General features: G+C 31.7%; 4 protein-coding genes across 4 annotated transcripts; 3 read left to right on the forward strand and 1 right to left on the reverse strand.

Annotated features, from left to right (window-relative positions):
- Window positions 1–4,356: 4,356 nt before the first annotated feature.
- Window positions 4,357–6,357, forward strand: LOC126891475 (uncharacterized). The gene is made up of 2 exons (XM_050660653.1): window positions 4,357–4,420; window positions 6,047–6,357. The coding sequence occupies exons 1-2, from the start codon at window positions 4,357–4,359 to the stop codon at window positions 6,355–6,357; spliced, it is 375 nt and encodes a 124-aa protein (XP_050516610.1).
- Window positions 6,358–7,349: 992 nt separating this feature from the next.
- Window positions 7,350–8,794, forward strand: LOC126891476 (uncharacterized). The gene is made up of 3 exons (XM_050660654.1): window positions 7,350–7,760; window positions 7,962–8,033; window positions 8,673–8,794. Exons 1-3 carry the CDS (start codon window positions 7,379–7,381, stop codon window positions 8,792–8,794), a joined length of 576 nt encoding a protein of 191 aa, XP_050516611.1. The 5' UTR covers window positions 7,350–7,378.
- A 1,352-nt stretch (window positions 8,795–10,146) lies between these two features.
- LOC126892581 (uncharacterized) lies at window positions 10,147–11,083 on the forward strand. The gene is made up of 3 exons (XM_050662144.1): window positions 10,147–10,261; window positions 10,347–10,427; window positions 10,697–11,083. The coding sequence occupies exons 1-3, from the start codon at window positions 10,195–10,197 to the stop codon at window positions 10,972–10,974; spliced, it is 426 nt and encodes a 141-aa protein (XP_050518101.1). The 5' UTR covers window positions 10,147–10,194; the 3' UTR covers window positions 10,975–11,083.
- Window positions 11,084–12,715: 1,632 nt separating this feature from the next.
- LOC126891477 (putative nuclease HARBI1) lies at window positions 12,716–16,053 on the reverse strand. The gene is made up of 3 exons (XM_050660655.1): window positions 15,848–16,053; window positions 15,420–15,765; window positions 12,716–13,240 (listed from the first exon to the last, which is right to left on the reverse strand). The coding sequence occupies exons 1-3, from the start codon at window positions 16,051–16,053 to the stop codon at window positions 12,716–12,718; spliced, it is 1,077 nt and encodes a 358-aa protein (XP_050516612.1).
- Window positions 16,054–21,620: the final 5,567 nt, after the last annotated feature.

Below are 21,620 nucleotides of genomic sequence, written 5' to 3' on the forward strand. Positions count from 1 at the left end.
CCTTTAAAGCAAGTCTTAAGTAATGGAATTTTTGAATCTTTGACAGATTAGGTTTGTTGTGTATGACAGAAATGAAGGTATCTCTAAAGAAGAGCCAATCTCCAAACGAGCCGTCAAAACAAGGCAAATTAATATCCGGTAATTTGAGACCAAGATCATAGACAGGAAATGGTGTATGAACAGAAGGCAATGGAAGCGCTTTAGAATCAACAAGATTATTAGATGCCACATTCATGATATTATTATTTGGTAACGAAAAATTAATATTTGCTGATGAATTTAAATGCGTAGCTCCTAATGAGTTAGCAATGTTGCACTCAGTACCACTAGGTACAACTGTAATGTTGTTTTGAGCATTTGTCACCTTGAGAGGATCTTGACTATTGTCATAAATATGCGATTTTGAGGAGCTTGATTTACTTCTTATTTCTTGAAGTTCTTTTTTAGCCAGCGAAATTAATTTAAAATAAGGGTCTTCAAATTGTTCGCGTTCAGTATCATCGGTTACAAAATCACCGTCAACACGGGGTGAAGCCACCTCTATACTGTATTGAATATTATTGAATTCGTCTAAAATTCCAAGAATATTAGTATAACGTAAATCTAGTTGGTCAATATCCTTATTAGAAGACGCGATATATTTATCCAAAAATGTATGAAAACGAGTAAGGTTTGATTTAATAGTTTTACGTTTACCTTTTAAATAATCTAAATCATCCGCCATTTTGCGAGATACAAGAAAAACAGAACAAAAATGCCGAAAAAAGGTGTTTCTCCTATATAATAAAACACTTAACGAAACGAATATTGTTATAAAGTGTAGAATGTAGTTATTATTAGTATAACGATTAATAATAATAGCGTTAAGAATTACTATCAATAAACAACTATTATATAATAGCAACCAGACACGAGGTTTGACAACGAAATCAAGTTGATATAAGTGTTGGGAATTACTATTTATAAACAAATATATTATGTAATAGTAACAAAATACGAGGTATAATAACGAAATCAAGTTGATATTAGTGTTAAGAATTACTATCAATAAACAAATATATGTAATAGTAACAAAATACGAGATTTTATCAACTTTAAGAACGAAATTAAGTTGACGTGTTAGGAATTACTATCAATAAACAAAATATATGCAATAGTAACAAAATACGAGGTTTAATCAACTTTAATAACGAAATTAAGTTGATGTGTTAGGAATTACTATCAATAAACAAAATATATGTAATAGTAACAAAATACGAGGTTTAATAACGAAATCAAGTTGATATCAGTGTTAGGAGTTACTATTAATAAACAAATAAATGTAATAGTAACAAAATACGAGATTTTATCAACTTTAAGAACGAAATTAAGTTGACGTGTTAGGAATTACTATCAATAAACAAAATATATGCAATAGTAACAAAATACGAGGTTTAATCAACTTTAATAACGAAATTAAGTTGACGTGTTAGGAATTACTATCAATAAACAAAATATATGTAATAGTAACAAAATACGAGGTTTAATAACGAAATCAAGTTGATATCAGTGTTAGGAGTTACTATTAATAAACAAATAAATGTAATAGTAACAAAATACTAGTTTTAAATCGTTATAACCTGTCAGAAATATTTTCAAGTATCATTTGCATTCTGGTCAAAAGAAACCAATTATCTCATCCAACGACAAAATACATTAAATCAATCCAAATATCGAGAACAGAAAAAAGACCATACCTTGCAAAACTTGTTCTTAGCGAAGCGAAGCGGTTTCCCATGTCTCCATCCAAAATGCAATCTCCAGACACGCGTGATATTTGATATAATTTTTCTAATTATAGGCACTAATTAATAACACCAGGCTCTTTTGAAGGACCATGTAAATTCCGTACATTTAGCATTAATTACTTATACGGTTTTCTGCTATTATCAGAAAGAAAATTACTGTTTTTAAACTTTATTTCGAGAAAATAAAATACATATTTTACAAAACGGTGTTAAGCCTTGTAGATCTTCGATGAGAGAGAGAGAGGCGAGAGGTCGTCCTGCGTCCCGCGTGTGGATGCGTGCGATGATGATCATAGCGCATGACGGATCGCTGTACATATGCGCACATATCAAATACACTGCTGCCCAAAAATATTAACTACACTGCTGTTCAAAAATGTTTGTGTATTGGGACGCAACAAGAGTAACTTATTTACTTTAGGATCTTTCAAAATAAAAGAGAAAAATACTTTTTAGAACATTTATTTTTTATAAAAAAACTTTTAACACTTATCTATTATTAGTTGGTTCTTGTACCCCTTCATTTTCTTCTATTTGCCTCTCCTGTTGTTCGTCATATTCTGTTATTGCCATGAGTTCCTCTGATCTGATACTACTTTGCTGTGAATTATAATCTTGTTGCTCATTATCTTGTCGTTGCGCATTATCTTGTTGCACGGCATTATCAGCTAGATTTGCAACTGATTGCAACCCTAATTGATTTTGTCGGTTTTGTGTTTCATTATTGGAGGTGGAGGCGTCAACTTCTTCACCTACTAATAGCAGAAATAAAAGTACAAATCAAGGCAATCAAAGCGGGAGTAAATAATATAACAAACTAAGAACATACAATATACAACGACTGAAAGAGAGTGGAACCCAAAAAAAAGCGGAGTAACAAAATAAAGTTGAACACAGAAAACGTAAACAACACACAGACAGACAAATATAGCAGAAGAGGCAGCAGAAACAAATAATCAGGGAGAGCTATATAGAACCACTAAACATTTTTGTAAACATGTTTTGTAAATAAAGTAAATACTACGTAAAATTCTAAAGGTATATTGGCCCCATACCATAACAAATGTAGCATTATGGACGAAAACTAAACAAGAAGCCATCAGAACGACAATAAAGAGGACTACACTAAAAATGACTAAAAAAAGGATGAAGAAAACCTGGGGAGAGATGGATATATTTTATCTGGTTCGTTACTTGGTTCATTTTGTTGTTCTTCATTATTTGGTTGTTGATGTTGCTGTTGATTTACTTTGTTAATTTTTATATATTTTTAATTATTATTTAAATTACTGTTTCGTTTCGTGCTTCGATTAGGTACGCAGTCGCAATGGCGGAAGGGGGAAGTTATAATAATAATGGCGTCCAATATATTCAACGTGATTGGTTGAAATAATTTATGACCAGCAATACCAACTGTTGATGGTGATATGTTCCCAACTTTTTTAAAATTTCATATAATTTTAATATTATTAACAATTAAATAAAAAATTGTAGTTAAAACAAACTTTTATTAAGTACTTAAATTCATTTAAATCTGTTTTCTCTCAGTATGCGAAAAAATTTACGAACTTCCAATAAAATTTCTTATTTTGAGACGCCATCTATCAAAACTTATCGTTTCACGAAGTGTATGGTTTATACAAGTACATAACTCCAAATAACTATTATTAATCTAGCTCGATGCTTATTCCCAAATAAAATAATAAATCGTAAAAGGATGACTAAAAAAAGGATGAAGAAAACCTGGGGAGAGATGGATATATTTTATCTGGTTCGTTACCTGGTTCATTTTGTTGTTCTTCATTATTTGATTGTTGATGTTGCTGTTGATTTGCTTTGTCCATTTTTATAAATTTTTAATTATTATTTAAATTACTGTTTCGTTTCGTGCTTCGATTAGGTACGCAGTCGCAATGGCGGAAGGGGGAAGTTATAATAATAATGGCGTCCAATATATTCAACGTGATTGGTTGAAATAATTTATGACCAGCAATACCAACTGTTGATGGTATGTTCTTAACTTTTTTAAAATTTCATATAATTTTAATATTATTAACAATTAGATACAAAATTGTAGTTAAAACAAACTTTTATAAGTACTTAAATTCATTTAAATCTGTTTTCTCTCTGTATGCGAAAAAAATTAAAAACTTCCAATAAAATTTCTTATTTTTGAGACGCCATCTATCAAAACTTGGTGTTTCACGAAGTGTATGGTTTATACAAGTACATAATTCCAAATAACCATTATTAATCTAGCTCGATGCTTATTCCCAAATAAAATAGTAAATCGTAAATACAGATTGAATTAATGTTAACCGGGGCCTGCCCGGATATGACAGTTATTATCAAGATCAAGTTCGATCATAACCTCATTTTTAAAACGTAAAAATGTAAACATAACTGATGGCCTCAAAAGAAGCATAGAGGCAAGTGAAACCCGAATTATTCTGAACGTTGAAGGTTTACATAAAAAAGTAAAAGATTTAGAGAAATAAAATTTAAAGTTAAAAGTAAACTGGAAAAAGTAGAATGAAAATCCAAGGAAACTCAATTTTCATTTATTGAAATGTCTCCACACATGAACGACGAAACCACGTGTAAAAAGACTCCCAAAGATCCGACAAGTGAAGGTAAACACTTCGTCCAGAGTCCCCATGCTTTAACACGTTCCCTGTCTGACATAATTTAGCATTTTTACCCCGTGGGCCGTTTATGGTACCACATGGATTAAAAAAACTTAACCGTCATAATATACCGTATTACTCTAAAATTTTTAGTGTTTTTGTAATTAATTTTTTTCTTTGCTAGTCCCATGGGACCAGCGCTGCCCACAGAAATTATAATTATTAGCTTACGCCGCTGGTTCACCACGTGCTCCTAGTCGTAGCGCGCAACTACAGTAACCTCACAGTGTGCATATTTATCAGTTTGGTTGGCAGAGAGATACACAAGTATTGGAGTTTTAGTGCCTGTTTGAGTTGTAATAATAAAGTTATATCTACGTATAATATATAAATAATAAACTTGATGATGTTGAACCGTTATTACGGCTTCACGAATGGGTGCCGACCACTCATCAAAAAATAAGATCATTTTTAGGTATCATTTTATATATGGGTTTGGTAAAATCACCACAACTGGTTTATTATTGAAGTACTGATGAATTGTACAGTTTTCAATTTCCCAGAAAGAGCATGAGTCGTAATCGTTTTGAAATACTTTTGAGAATGATTCATTTCGCCGACAATAATAGTCCTTCTAAACAAACTGACAAGCTGAATAAAATAAATCCATTGGTACAGTAATTAGTAACTGTGATATACTAGGTTTAGGTTATTCGTATTTCGCGCGGTGTCACTGCCCATCCCACTACACTGTAGTAGTATATAAGGCAATTGTAACCTTTATCGACCTCTTGTATGTTACTTCAACTGTACAATAAAACTAGTGCGTTAAATGTCCGGCTTTTATTTAAAGTTATAACGTCTCGAGCACGTGTGTGTTAGTAGAATAGCTAGGCCTAATACATTACAGTAACCAATTATAAATCATTATATAATGCAGATGAGTATGTGTGTGTGGATGAAACACGTCTACCATTTAGGGGTCGGCTTTCCATGAGACAACATATGAAACTAAAACGCCATAAATATAGAATAAAAATATTTAAATTATGTTGAGGAAAAGGATATACTTATGACGTAATGATATATACTGGAAAAACACATTACAAGAAACAAAGACAACCCCATTGGGCGTAATTATGTCCCTTACAGCTGACATTCTAAACAAGGGAATAACAGTAATCACTGACAACTGGTATAGTAGCGTTGAATTGGCTCACAATATTATTATGACAGATGCAAACATACATTTTATTGGAACAGTTAGAAAAGATCATAAGCGGTTATCAAAGACAGTTGCTGCTGCAAAACTTAAAGTAGGAGAAATATACGGAGAACAAAATCAAATGGGTGTATGTATGCTAAACTGAAGGTATAGCAGAAATGTTTTTATTTTATCAACAAAACGCGATAACAGCATGATAGATGTAGCAGGGCGTAGAAAAACTAAAAAGAAACCAGAAGCCATAGTTGATCATAATCATGGAAAAGGTTCTGTTGATCTCTCAGATCAAATGGGTGCATATTCTAATCCATTCAGAAGATCGGTAAAGTGGTTCCGCAAGGTGGCCATTGAACTGCTGTTGACAACGTCTGTAGTAAATGCATATTTACTACATAAATCTGTTACAGGAAGCACTATGACAATAACTGACTTCAAGAAGCTCTTAGTGGAACATTTGACTTCCGAAAAAAAAACCATTGAAAATAACATCAACAACAACCTAAAGCATAAACAACACGAATTGGAACAACTTGAGGGTGAAAGTAAACATAAGAGGCGTAAAATGTGTAAACAACGTTATAAAATGAATAACAATAAGCACGGAAGAAAATTCGCTACCAACCGGACGAAAAAAGTTAATACCTACTGCAAGGACTGTTCAAATAAGCATCCTTTATGTTTACCTTGTTTCAATCAAATTCATACCAATATTGAGTAAGCAGTAAAAATAATATTTTTGGGCGTGCTAAATTTCTTTGTAATTTCAGTTCATAAATATTTACGTATTTATATCCTGTGTACTGCTATGAGTTGTATGTATTGTTTTTATAAAAGTATAATTAGCTTAAGTCTATCTGTTCTTTTACTTGAAAATAAAACAAATAATAACATTTTGTATTTTTTTATATTGGGTATTTTGAAACCGGGACGACAAACTGCTTATGTACTAATTGCTCAAACTATTAATAAATAACTATTGTATGAAGGCTTGCTGGTCCCGTCAGTGTGAAAAATACACACAAATTTAAACCAGCGGCCTGATACGATTAAATATTTGTGCTGGTCCCATCGGACCAACGCTGCCCATTAAAATACACTGGTGCTGGTCCCATGGGAGCATGGGTGCAAGGAACGTGTTAATCACCCACGACTACACTCAGGAAATAGAAGATAAAAAATTCCCATGTTCCAAATGTGAGAAAGTTTACCAAACAGCATATCCACTAAAAGCTCATCTCAGGAGACATTCCGGCGAGAAATTATTCATCTGCAACTGCACAAGTGCGAACTTTGTGTAAAGGCCTTTGCAAGATCTGACCATCTGTCCAAACACAAAAAAGTCCATATGAAACATATGAGCCAATACGGAACAATGAGCCAATACGGAACATACGACATAACAAAGCGTGCAAGATGAAGTGTGTTAAGGGCGGATTTCTCATAACTACGTTAATCTACAGTTCAACTGACTGCGGTTCAACGGTGATCTTAGGTTATTCGGTTACATCAAATTCTCATTGGCAGTTCAGTCGTGGTTCACGTTCTACGGCTTAATCTTCGTTGGCAATGCAAAAATCCCTAGATTCTAGTAAGTTTATTGGTAGGTTGGTAGAAGTATGCTTCATGTTGGTAAGGGGCGACGTGAAATTTGACATGACAGTTTAAATTAAATTTATTTAATTACAGCGTGGTATTGTTATTATTGTTTATTTTGTTTGCGTGTTTGTGATTTTATTAAAATGGCGAAACGCGTTACCAATTTTAGCAAAAACGAGGAAACTCTACTATTAGATTTAGTACTTAAATATAAGGACATACTTGAATGCAAAAAAACCGATACGAGTAACAATAAAATAAAGTGGGAAGTGTGGATGCAACTCACTAAAGAGATTAATTCCGTCAGTGGGGAAACGACGAGGGATGTAAAAGGACTTAAAAACAAATATGAGAATATCAAAAAACGGACCAAACAAAAATTTGCGGGTATAAAGAAGTACGCAAGTGGAACTGGCGGGGGTCCACCACAAAATCCCGTTTTTACAAACACCGATGAGGCTTTACATGAGATCATAGGCCCGCAAATTACTGGTACACAGTCCAGTTATGACTACGATTCGAAGGGTATGTATATATTTTTCCATTATATTAGTTTAAAAACTTTTTTAAATAGGTAGCATGTGTTCACTTGCCATTGCTGCAAATAATGTGTTATATAAAACTATAAAAGTAGTGTGTGTCATGCAATGAACTGTCAGTATAATGAGTAGTATTATTAATATTTTGGAATACTTATCCAATTTTAAAAATATTTTTTTATTATAGAAAGAGCAATGCCAGGACACGCCACCTTCAAAAGTCTGGATAGCCTATCAAACTTTCTTCCTTCTACAAGTGGTATGTATATATGTATTTTTTATTCACTTCACACTTATGTTCAAGGTAAAGGTTTTTTAATTAGCACATGTTCAGTTGCAAGTAATATGCAGGGCCTTAGGATCACACAAACGTAACTACATTTTATTTTCTTTATTTCTGTGTACAGACATATCAGGGTTGAACATTATATGTAAATAATGTAGATATGCATTTGCAAATCAGAACGAAAGAAGGTGAATGTACGTTCATTTGAATCTTAAATAGGTTGAAGTTTGATATGTCTGTCTGTACACAAAAATAACGAAAATATTAAAAATGTAGTTACATTTGTGTGATCCTAAACCCTTGTATGTTATATGAAAATTAGCCAATATACAACTGATATTTTGGAATACTTACTCAATTTTAAAAATGTTTTTTATTGTAGAGAGAAAAATGCCACTTCCAAAGGTCTGGATAGGTTGACAAACTTCCTTCCTTCTACAAGTGGTATGTATATATGTATTTTATTCACTTCACTTATGTTCAAGATAAGGTTTTTAATTAGAATATGTTCTGTTGCCATTATTGCATGTAATATGTTATATGAAAGTTAGCCAATATACAACTGATATTTTGGAATACTTATTTCAATTTTAAAAATATTTATTGTTGTAGAAAGAACAATGACAGGACACTCCACCTCCAAAGGTCTGCAAAAGCCATCAACAGCCAGAGGTATGAATAGGGAGGAAAACTTGCTTACTTCTACTAGTGGTATGTACAGTTACGATCACTGAATAGTTTACACCCTAATTTTTATATTGTAATACTGTAAAATTGCAGTGTCATACGGATCTGATAAATGTCAAAGTCAGTAAATTTTAAAAAGTCAATACTTCTCAAAAATTTTCGCGTGTTGAAAAATAAAATAAAACAATATCAAACTCCTCCAAAAATCTCTTTTGTATGCTTTCCATTTTGTTAATTTTTTTTATTTAGCTTAATGCCTCGACAACTAATGGCCCTTGGCGTTTTTGTTAAATTTTATAAAATATATTTATATTATTTTGATTTTTTTAATTTTAATCAACCTATTCTAGATACACCACTGGTAACGTCACTTTGACGTAAAAGGTGCATTTAAACGAGGTAAAATTTAAAAAAATCGGCTCCTAGATACGTAGGCCTGTACTGTAAACTATTCAATGATCGTAACTGTACATATTTGATTCATTTCACTTATGTTTGAGATAAACGTTTTTTCATTAGTATATTGATGGTTAAATACTGAAACATCATAAGTCAAAATCTACAACTTTTCAGGAGAGTGAACAAACTTTGCTGCTTAGTGCATGTTTTTTTTACTGTATTTATTTAATTATTACTTTGAAACAAACTGTTCGTTTATTCAGAAACAGAACTGTTTCTGAGTTCACCTGTTCATCAGAAAAGGAAAAAAACGTGTACTAAGCAGAAGTTTTTTGGCTCTCCTGAAAAGTTGTACATTTTATGTACCGTCGCGCGTCGTGTAAATTGTATTTAACTGTCGATATGTTGCTGTGACTGCATGTAGTTGCTAATTTTCATTTAATTATGTTATAATTTTCATTTAACATATTACGTTAGATGAAAATTAGCATATTATGCACTTTAACATATTGTTAAATGAAAATTAGCCAATAATAATATTGATATTTTGGAATACTTAGCCAATTTTAAAAATATATTTTATTGCAGAAAGAGAAATGCAAGAGGCTAAAGGTCTAAATAGGGAGGAAGATTTGCTTTCTTGGACAAATGGTATGTGAATATTTGATTCGTATCACTTATGTTTAAGATATAATATGTTATGTAACCCTTTCAGTGACCATGTTCATTTTGACAAACATAAATTTTTTTTATTGAGTTTATGAGCAAGATTTTTTGTTTATAAACCTTTTAAAAAATCATATAACTCAACTTCCAAGTTTTATATTTTTATCTTTGCAAACAAAAACTCATTCCGGAAAGGGTTAATTAGTATATATGTATGTTGCTGTTACTGCAAGTAATATTATGTTAAATGAAAGTTAGCTAATAGGTATTAATATTGATATTTTAGAATACTTGTTTAATTTAACATTTTTTTTTTCCAGAAATAGATGAAATTTCTTTTTTGGTGGGAAGCAGCGATGAAGATATCTTTAACAATGAAGATATGAACGAAGAATATATTATTATAGACGAGCCCATTAAAAACGAAAATCGCCAACAGAATGACCCTGGTAATTTACATTTAGTACAGTAATTTTAGTTACAGTAATTTTTCCATATTATAAACAAGTTTGGTTTAAAATGTTTCGTTTACAGAATCTCTTATTGGCCAAGAGGATTGGTCAACATATACTCCAAAGATGCTAAAGCAGAAAAAAGCAGAACCGCTTCGTTTAGGTAATACTTAAATATTTTTAAACTTTAGTTTTTAAATAGGTAGATTACTGAAAGGTTTAAGCAGTGTTTGCCTGAGTATGTTAAGGATCAAAGATGATTGACTTTTAGCTCATAATATTCATTTTATTTTAATATTATTTTCAAGAAAAATTCATTTTTTAACTTGTATTATCGTTAGCATAACATCCAGTAAATAATTAAAAAAAAAAAGAAAAACAAATAAAAAACAATTTAATTCATTAATTGTAAAAATTTTCCACTTGTTACAGGGACCAAAAAGAATTTAAAAAATACAGTGGCGAAATGGGGGCAAGCCAAGGAGGGTCATATACGCCAACAAAACTTATGCCTTAAAGCACAGCATGAAAGGAAGATGCTGATAATGGGAATAGTGGCCAAAAAGAAAATCACGATGATGGAGGAGGAAGCAGCACGGAATAAATTGGAACATGAGAAAAGAATGGAATTGATGGAGAAGACAATGGCACTGATAGAACAAGAAGCAGAAGAAAGAAAAGAAATAATGAAAAAATATTTAAAAAAATAAAATTATTAAAAATTATTTGAGTACATTAATGTGTTTGTAGTACCCATCCCTATAATTTTTTTTAAACTACCCAACCCAGTTACTGAATGCTACTTTAAAAAATGGCATGCATTGTAACACACGGAAATTTACTATATCGGTTCACTAAACTCAGACACAACAGGCTAGGGAGTTTAGTAGGTAATTTTTATGTTTTTGGCCAATTTTGCCAAAATTACAAACTATTTAGTAATTATTAACCATTTAGTAATTATTTTTTTTGCCAAATTACTTACTAAAATCACTAGCCAGTTGTGTCTGAGTTTAGCGAACCGACTATAACAGTAATTTTGTATATTATGTAATTAAATATTTCAATTTTTGTGTTAGATATAAATAACATTCAAAATGTTTTAATACAAAATGATTTCAGTTTATTTCTTGGTGGGGTTACACAATTGTAAATATAAAATAAAAAAACTGGGTTCTAAAAATTTTTTTTAATTATTTATCAATGGTAATATAAATACAGAGTAGGAATAAATGTAATAAAAAGAAAATATTTAAAATGAGAAGACTATATTTGTATTATAATTATAAAATTAGCCATAGAAAAAAATTATTATAATATTTTAATATATACAGGGTGTCCGATTAAGTCGGCACCATATGGGAAACTTTTTTAATTTGATGAAATAAGTTATTCTTTGTATGTAAATGACATACTCTTAATTCTTAACGATAAAATCATTGGTTTTAGAGATATTTAAAATTAAAAACGAAGAGGCATAATACATTAATCAAAATAACAGTGCCATTTCATTAACTTCAGATATCTCTAAAACTAATAACTTTACCGTTATGTATGAAGAGTATATTTATTTATTATTATACGGGATAACCCCATTAACAGTTAAAATTTACAATAAAACTTAGGATTTAAAACATAAATAATTACCTATAGTATAAAATCACTAACAAAAGTTCACTACATACTAAAACATACAAAAATCAAGTGTACCAATATACAGTCCATCTAATTTACTTACCGTTGCACGTCATTATCGACGTTAGAGATCTAAGTTAACATTGCTGCCCAATTACAAAAAATTCTTGAATTCATTTTAAATCAAATACATCACACAATTTTTGCGGAAGTGGATTATACAGCAAAACAAATTAATATTCAATGTAAATAAATAAAAACTTTAGAAATAGAAAACAAGAATGAAGTTATAATCTTACGTTAAAGTATATAATAAAAAAAGTAAATATAATGAAAGAAATCCTTATAGTAAAGAATATAAACAAATATGAAGTGTCATCACCACAACTGTCAAATAAATGTTACCAATTTATGCCAAAATATCACCTGCATTCGATTATAGTTACAGTGTATTCCGAACAAATGTGCTTCATAAAAACGCTTTATAATCCATTTATACAAATTAAATGAAACATATTATTGTGTATTTCTTTAAGTTGACAATAATAGAACTCTTTAAATATTATTTCCACGCGTATATAATAAAATATGTCTAGTGGCTGTAATGCCAGTGTACTCGGCAAAGTGCAAAAAAGAACACACCTGCCGCCTAAATATTTCGTGTTGGTATCATGTGACGTCACGGGCTATGACGCGGATGCCGTGCAACGGTAAATAAATTAGATGGAGTATACATAATATCACAAAGCAGAAATCTTTTTCTAGAAAATTATAACCCACAAAACAACTCTTTTTCATGGACTAGAAAAACCTTAGTTAATTTTCAATCAAACTATCAAAATAGTTAATTAACGATAACCTCACTGTATTATCACGATTATGATTGAACATGTTTATTTCATTTTCTACAAAAGTTTCAGCTACATATTGCTGGAAAAATGGTATCTCATCAGGCATATTGTCATTGTTTGCCATTGCAATATTATGCAATACAGCACATGTGACAACAATGGCTTCAACTTTTGTAGATTTCACACGAAGACCATATGCTAACACAGGGAATCTTCTCTTCCATACCCCAATACATCGTTCAATTGGATTTCTTGTGCGAATCGGCGATTCATTAAACAAATTTTCAGCTGGAGTTCGTGGATTTGCTAAAGGAGTAATAAGATAAGGTTTTATGCCATAACCACTATCTCCTACAATAACTGAATTTCCAAAATCACCATTTTCAAATTCTTCTTTGATCCTCGAAGATCTGAAAATATGCGAATCGTGTGCACTTCCAGGCCAGCGACAAACAATATTTTGAATATTCAACTCACTGTCACAAATCAGCTGAAATGAAAAAAAAAAATATATATATATATATAGGTATATTTATATAATACAGTGATGAGTGTGCTAATAACCGGCAAAACAACGCAAAAGATGGAAAACATAATACATTGCGAAACAAAAAGAGATGGAACTAGTGGAAATGGAAATGATCGTTATAAATGTACAAGTTAACATTACATTACATAGTTTCACACCTTTAAACGTCTGTGACAGGAGTATTTTATAAAATTCACAGTGACAGTTGTCATTAGGGCTTACAATACCGAGGGAAAATCTCAATACCGGTATTTGGTATTTAAAATTTCAAATACCGGGATTCCGGTATTAAAACCGGTATATTAATAAAAAATATACACGTTATATTTATACTATCCTCAGTTGTTATATCGACTTGTTATTAAATAATATATATATGAAACCTATTAAATTTTGTTTTGAAATGATTAGATGTTGTTTATAACATTCCTAGAGAGTAGGAATAGATAGATACAAAAATGAGCAAATAGAAAAACTATATATTTGATTCTAGGATAAATTTTGCATATAATAGGATAGTACTTTTACTTATGAAATTTGCTATTTGTAAATTAATTTAACTTTAAAATATATTAATACAAAGATTTACTTACTGTGACAAATATTTGATATGGATTACTCTGTATTTAGACCGCTATATATTTTCAATTATTATTAATAATTCAGAAAATAAGTGAGCCTAATTTATACACCACAATACACAAAAAAATGAAAAATAGATCTGAGAATTTAAAAACAATTCTGATTAATAAATCTTTCGGCTTATTTATAAAATAAAGTAGTCTAATTTTAAATATTTAAGAATTTTTGAACTCAATTTTAAGATTACGAGGAAACGAAAAGCGCCAGATACAAAGTTTACTACCTTTTAAACAATTAGAATAATTGAAATAAAAATATAATAAACAATATTTTAAATCTAAGACTTTTCGTTAATAAACTGCTTTCTGGCTGCATCCCGTATCTCCGGATTGTACAATATATAATCACAGAGACGCCGAAAATAGGAGAAAGCAAATAGAGGACACTTAGGCCACGCATTTACCGTCTCTTCGTCTAGGAAAAGGACCGAAAGACAGTTTCTAAATACTCAAAACTGAGTAAAAATGAAAAAGATAAAAAAGATAAAAAAGTTAAAAAAGATCGCACTGATGATGCATAAGGATGCTGAAATAGCTATATGGAGATGGTGGTCCAACTCTGAATCAAATATAAACAAAACCTGCCTTGATCTTTTTTATCTTTTTCAATTTTAAGAACTCATTTTATATATTTGTATACACGAGATTTAATAATTTGGTTGTAGAAGCAGATATGTATAACCGTTCGCCTTAAATTAACGACATTCACGCTTTTAGAAAGCGATATACTTGACTTGTATGTGTAATGAATGTGTTTAATAAATATTTTTTACAATGATATTTGATATTGGTAGTTTATCTTCAAAAATAATTTCTTGTAATAGCAAAAAATATCTTAGAAGAAAGTTTATTGTTAATCAATTCCATTTTTATAAATTAAGCTAATACCGAAATACCGGTATTTTTATTATAAATACCGGTATCGAATACCGGAAAATATCGTCCGGGATCCCGGTATTCGGGATCCCGGTATTGTAAGCCCTAGTTGTCATACTCTTCCGATACGTCTAAAGATGGGAAATTATGTAATGTAATGTTAATTTATTCATTTGTATCAATAATTTCCACCTCCATTAGTTTCATCCCTTTTTGTTTCGCAATGTTTTATGTTTTCCATCTTTTGCGTTATTCTGCCGGTTATTAGCGCTCTCATCACTGTAAATATATATAAACATAGTTACAATTTATATCGATTTGTGGCAAAGTAATGTAAGTGACATTTTTGGTGAATCATATGTTTTTCCATCAAACTAACACTATTAATGTTTAGAAGGAACTGCCAAAGTGTAGTAAGTCTATACATATGTATATTATTATGTAAGTCTATACATAATACGTAATATTATTATGTATAAAGAAATTCTAGGCTTACTACACTTTGGCAGTGCCTTCTAAACAACAATAGCATTAGTTTAATGGAAAAACATGATTTTCGCCAAAAATGTCTCTTACGTTACTTTGCCAAAAATGTATCAATATGTTAGATCCTATTGGTATACCTGAATGTTGAAAGAAAAAAAATTTTTCCTGTTTCTGTAGAGTTCTGCTGTGTCACCTCCAGGAGATTGTATTCTTACATGTGTGCAGTCAACAGCCCCAACACATTTTGGAAATTTAGCGATTGAATAAAAACCATTTTTTACTGTTGACATTTGTTCCTGTGTTCTGGGCATTTTGATAAAATTATTTGCACGTATCGCAATTGCATGGCAAACTTTATGCACTGCCCTGCAAACACTGCTTTCACTAACACCATGTAAGTCACCAGACACTTTTAAAAAACAACCTGTTGCTAAAAATCTTAATGCAACCAGAACCATTTCGCTTGAAGTTAGTGCCTCATTCCTAAAAAAATAATATATTATAACTACTCCTGTACTAATACCTATTTGCAAAGAAGTATAAAATATTATATTCTATTATTTACCTGTTTGTATTGGAAGAAATATCCTCCGATATCATATCCACAATCTGTTCAACACATGCTTTTCCCATTCTGTAACGATTCCTAAATTCAGTATCATCCCATTTTTCAAATTGATTTTCACGAGTCCTATATACACGTTGTCTGTTTGGTTCCAACAATTCTTCAACTACTTCCAAAAATTCTTCATCGTCGCTCGTGAAATCCATTATAATATATCTTCTATTCTCAACACTACTTTTTAAACCAAATAAACACAAACAAATATGTTTAGTTATAATATCCACAGCAGATCTATTTTGTAATAACAAGTAAAATTAACAATAATAAAATAATAGGCTATATTTATTTACTATGACAAGACAGCGTTTCATGTCAAATTGAAATAATACTACGCATGCGTAAACCTTTGGTTCATCTGAACTCGCCTTGAACGGCCGAATTTCACCGTTCAAATTGAACGCAGTTTAAACCACCAAAATCGCGTGAACGGGAATTGAGAAATATAATTGAGAATCTCATATCGAGTTGAACTCGATATGAGAAATCGGCCCTAAGAGAGATACGATTATAAAGACTTTTTGTACTGAATAAACTTAAATGATCTTTTCAACTATATTGCTGGAAAAAATCCGGACATCTTAGTATTTTTAATTTTAGTTTTAATAATTAAACTTAATTGATTTCTGAACAACACTTGCACGGTGCACTTCCTAGAACTTTCCTGTTTTTGACACATGGCAAGTCTAGCGGCCGCAAGAAATTGATGGCCTCAAAAGAAGCATAGAGGCAAGTGAAACCCGAATTATTCTGAACGTTGAAGGTTTAATTAAAAAAATAAAAGATTTAGAGAAAGAAAATTTAGAGTTAAAAAGTAAACTGGAAAAAGTAGAAAGAAAATCCAAGGAAACTCAATTTTCATTTATTGAAATGTCTCCACACATGAACGACGAAACCACGTGTAAAAAGACTTCCAAAGATCTGACAACTGAAGGTAAACACTTCGTCCAGAGTCGTCATGCTTTAACACGTTTCCTGCCTTACATAATTTAGCATTTTTACCCCGTGGGCTGTTTATGGTACCACATGGATTAAAAAAAACTTAACCGTCACAATATACCGTATTACTCTAAAATTTTTAGTGTTTTTGTAATTAAGTTTTTTCTTTGCTGGTCCCATGGGACCAGCGCTGCCCACAGAAATTATAATTATTAGCTTACGCCGCTGGTCCACCACGTGCTCCTAGTCGTCGCGCGCAACTACAGTAACCTCACAGTCTGCATATTTATCAGTTTGGTTGCCAGAGAGATACACAAGTATTGGAGTTTTAGTGCATGTTTGAGTTGTAATAATAAACTTATATCTACGTATGATACATAAATAATAAAGGTACATTTTTGTTGTTATTATAAAGGTAAGACTAAAACAACAAAATCTATTTGTATTCACAAATTGCTTATTTTAGAGGTCCAAATCAAAAAAATATTTAACTGAAGCTGAGATTGAACGGCTGGGTGATAATTGTGCAAGCGATATTGACGAATCTGATTACTCTGGTGATAACTTTGATGCTGATCCGTGGTATTTGCCCTCGTCAGACTATGACTCTTTAAGTCCACTGAGTAGTATATGCGATGAAGATACTATGGTAAATATCATAAACAATACTCAAAATCTACAAACCAGTGCATTTATAACGCAGGAAGAGTTTAGAGATATCGAAAATAGTACTCAAGCTACAAACATCGAAAATAACATCGACGAAATACAAGATATAGCAAACAATGAAACAAATATTGAAAATAATATTCAAGAGAAGATATATAACAGAAAACGTCGATATGTGGGGTCCAATTTCCAAAGCAGCATTGCCAAGTCTTATGGAGTTTACTGAGACTTCAGGAATAAAACCAGAAGTTGCTTCGTTGTTATGTGACGCAACAGCTGGTGATTTTTATGAAGCTATAGTCCATACATAATATTTTTGCGCGTGCTAAATTTCTTTGTAATTTCAATTCATAATTATTTACCTATTTATATCCTGTGTACTGCTATGAGTTGTATGTTTTGTTTTTATAAAAGTATAATTAGCTTAAGTCTATCTGTTCTTTTACTTGAAAATAAAACAAATAATAACATTTTGTATTTTTTTATATTGGGTATTTTGAAACCGGGACTACAAACTGCTTATGTACTAATTGCTCAAACTATTAATAAATAACTATTGTATGAAGGCTTGCTGGTCCCGTCAGTGTGAAAAATACACACAAATATTTGTGCAGGTCCCATCGGACCAACGCTCCCCATTAAAATAAACTGGTGCTGGTCCCATGGGAGCATGGGTGCAAGGAACGTGTTAATCACCCACGACTACACTCAGGAAATAGAAGATAAAAAATTCCCATGTACCAAATGTGAGAAAGTTTACCAAACAGCATATCCACTAAAAGCTCATCTCAGGAGACATTCCGGAGAGAAATTATTCATCTGCAACTGCACAAGTGCGAACTGTGTGTAAAGATCTGACCATCTGTCCAAACACAAAAAAGTCCATATGAAACATATGAGCCAATACGGAACATACGACATAACAAAGCGTGCGCAAGATGAAGTTTGTTAAGAGAGATACGATTATAAAGACTTTTTGTACTGAATAAACTTAAATGATCTTTTCAACTATATTGCTGGAAAAAATCCGGACATCTTAATATTTTTAATTTTAGTTTTAATAATTAAACTTAATTGATTTCTGAACAACACTTGCACAGTGCACTTGTGCACAAAAAGTAAAAGATTTAGAGAAAGAAAATTTAAAGTTAAAAAGTAAACTGGAAAAAGTAGAAAGCAAATCCAAGGAAACTCAATTTTTATTTACTGAAATGTCTCCACACATGTAAAACGAAACCACGTGTAAAAAGACTCCCAAAGATCCGACAAGTGAAAGTAAACACTTCGTCCAGAGTCCCCATGCTTTAACACGTTCCCTGCCTGACATAATTTAGCATTTTTACCCCGTGGGCTGTTTATGGTACCACATGGATTAAAAAAAAATTAACCGTCACAATATACCGTATTACTCTAAAATTTTTAGTGTTTTTGTAATTAAGTTTTTTCTTTGCTGGTCCCATGGGACCAGCGCTGCCCACAGAAATTATAATTATTAGCTTACGCCGCTGGTTCACCACGTGCTCCTAGGCGTCGCGCGCAACTACAGTAACCTCAGAGTCTGCATATTTATCAGTTTGGTTGCCAGAACACAAGTATTGGAGTTTTAGTGCCTGTTTGAGTTGTAATAATAAACTTATATCTACGTATAATACATAAATAATAAACGTACATTTTTGTTGTTATTATAAAGGTAAGACTAAAACAACAAAATCTATTTGTATTCACAAATTGCTTATTTTAGATGTCCAAATCAAAAAAATATTTAACTGAAGCTGAGATTGAACGGCTGGCTGATAATTTTGCAAGCGATATTGACGAATCTGATTACTCTGGTGATGACTCTGATGATGATCCGTGGTATTTGCCCTCGTCAGACTATGACTCTTCAAGTCCACTGAGTAGTATATGCGATGAAGATATATGGTAAATATCATAAACAATACTCAAAATCTACAAACCAGTGCATTTATAACGCAGGAAGAGTTTAGAGATATCGAAAATAGTACTCAAGCTACAAACATCGAAAATAACATCGATGAAATACAAGATATAGCGAACAATGAAACAAATATTGAAAATAATTTTCAAGAGAAGATATATAACAGAAAATGTCGATATGTGGGGTCCAATTTCCAAAGCAGCATTGCCAAGTCTTATGGAGTTTACTGAGACTTCAGGAATAAAACCAGAAGTTGCTTTGTTGTTATGTGACGCAACAGCTGGTGATTTTTATGAAGCTATAATCGATACATAATATTTTTGCGCGTGCTAAATTTCTTTGTAATTTCAGTTCATAATTATTTACCTATTTATATCCTGTGTACTGCTATGAGTTGTATGTTTTGTTTTTATAAAAGTATAATTAGCTTAAGTCTATCTGTTCTTTTACTTGAAAATAAAACAAATAATAACATTTTGTATTTTTTTATATTGGGTATTTTGAAACCGGGACTACAAACTGCTTATGTACTAATTGCTTAAACTATTAATAAATAACTATTGTATGAAGGCTTGCTGGTCCCGTCAGTGTGAAAAATACACACAAATATTTGCGCTGGTCCCATCGGACCAACGCTCCCCATTAAAATAAACTGGTGCTGGTCCCATGGGAGCATGGGTGCAAGGAACGTGTTAATCACCCACGACTACACTCAGGAAATAGAAGATAAAAAATTCCCATGTACCAAATGTGAGAAAGTTTACCAAACAGCATATCCACTAAAAGCTCATCTCAGGAGACATTCCGGAGAGAAATTATTCATCTGCAACTGCACAAGTGCGAACTGTGTGTAAAGATCTGACCATCTGTCCAAACACAAAAAAGTCCATATGAAACATATGAGCCAATACGGAACATACGACATACCAAAGCGTGCGCAAGATGAAGTGTGTTAAGAGAGATACGATTATAAAGACTTTTTGTACTGAATAAACTTAAATGATCTTTTCAGCTATACTGCTGGAAAAAATCCGGACATCTTAATATTTTTAATTTTAGTTTTAATAATTAAACTTAATTGATTTCTGAACAACACTTGCACAGTGCACTTCCTAGCACTTTCCTGTTTTTTACACATGGCAAGTCTAGCGGCCGCAAGAAATTGAAGGCTTCAAAAGAAGCATAGAGGCAAGTGAAACCCGAATTATTCTGAACGTTGAAGGTTTACATAAAAAAGTAAAAGATTTAGAGAAAGAAAATTTAAAGTTAAAAAGTAAACTGGAAACAGAAAGAAAATCCAAGGAAACTCAATTTTCATTTACTGAAATGTCTCCACACATGTAAAACGAAACCACGTGTAAAAAGACTAACAAAGACCGACAAGTGAAGGTAAACACTTCGTCCAGAGTCCTCATGCTTTAACACGTTCCCTGCCTGACATAATTTAGCATTTTTACCCCGTGGGCCGTTTATGGTACCACATGGATTAAAAAAAACTTAACCGTCACAATATACCGTATTACTCTAAAATTTTTAGTGTTTTTGTAATTAATTTTTTTCTTTGCTGGTTCCATGGGACCAGCGCTGCCCACAGAAATTATAATTATTAGTTTACGCCGCTGGTCCACCACGTGCTCCTAGTCGTCGCGCGCAACTACAGTAACCTCATAGTCTGTATATTTATCAGTTTGGTTGGCAGAGAGATACACAAGTATTGGAGTTTTAGTGCCTGTTTGAGTTGTAATAATAAACTTATATCTACTTATAATACATAAATAATAAACTTACATTTTTGTTGTTATTATAAAGGTAAGACTAAAACAACAAAATCTATTTGTATTCAAAAATTGCTTATTTTAGATGTCCAAATCAAAAAAATATTTAACTGAAGCTGAGATTGAACGGCTAGCTGATAATTTTGCAAACGATATTGACAAATCTGATTATTCTGGTGATGAATCTGATGCTGATCCGTGGTATTTGCCCTCGTCAAACTATGACTCTTCAAGTCCACTGAGTAGTATATGCGATGAAGATACTGTGGTAAATATCATAAACAATACTCAAAATCTACAAACCAGTGCATTTATAACGCAGGAAGAGTTTAGAGATATCGGAAATAGTACTCAAGCTACAAACATCGAAAATAACATCGACGAAATACAAGAT

The sequence above is a fragment of the Diabrotica virgifera genome, chromosome 9 (assembly GCF_917563875.1).
Source record: "Diabrotica virgifera virgifera chromosome 9, PGI_DIABVI_V3a".
NCBI lineage: Eukaryota > Metazoa > Arthropoda > Insecta > Coleoptera > Chrysomelidae > Diabrotica > Diabrotica virgifera.

What these genes read in the sequence shown, in the direction of transcription:
- LOC126892581 (XM_050662144.1), top strand. Translation starts at nt 10,195, where the DNA reads ATGAACGAAGAATATATTATTATAGACGAGCCCATTAAAAACGAAAAT. An exon ending in TCGCCAACAGAATGACCCTG is followed by an intron (nt 10,262 to 10,346) that starts GTAATTTACATT and finishes TTTCGTTTACAG; the next exon opens with AATCTCTTATTGGCCAAGAG. An exon ending in AGCAGAACCGCTTCGTTTAG is followed by an intron (nt 10,428 to 10,696) that starts GTAATACTTAAA and finishes CACTTGTTACAG; the next exon opens with GGACCAAAAAGAATTTAAAA.
- LOC126891477 (XM_050660655.1), bottom strand. Translation starts at nt 16,053, where the DNA reads ATGGATTTCACGAGCGACGATGAAGAATTTTTGGAAGTAGTTGAAGAA. An exon ending in ATTTCTTCCAATACAAACAG is followed by an intron (nt 15,766 to 15,847) that starts GTAAATAATAGA and finishes TTATTTTTTTAG; the next exon opens with GAATGAGGCACTAACTTCAA. An exon ending in TTTTTTCTTTCAACATTCAG is followed by an intron (nt 13,241 to 15,419) that starts GTATACCAATAG and finishes TTTTCATTTCAG; the next exon opens with CTGATTTGTGACAGTGAGTT.
- LOC126891476 (XM_050660654.1), top strand. Translation starts at nt 7,379, where the DNA reads ATGGCGAAACGCGTTACCAATTTTAGCAAAAACGAGGAAACTCTACTA. An exon ending in TTATGACTACGATTCGAAGG is followed by an intron (nt 7,761 to 7,961) that starts GTATGTATATAT and finishes TTTTTATTATAG; the next exon opens with AAAGAGCAATGCCAGGACAC. An exon ending in CTTTCTTCCTTCTACAAGTG is followed by an intron (nt 8,034 to 8,672) that starts GTATGTATATAT and finishes TTATTGTTGTAG; the next exon opens with AAAGAACAATGACAGGACAC.
- LOC126891475 (XM_050660653.1), top strand. Translation starts at nt 4,357, where the DNA reads ATGTCTCCACACATGAACGACGAAACCACGTGTAAAAAGACTCCCAAA. An exon ending in CAAAGATCCGACAAGTGAAG is followed by an intron (nt 4,421 to 6,046) that starts GTAAACACTTCG and finishes AATCTGTTACAG; the next exon opens with GAAGCACTATGACAATAACT.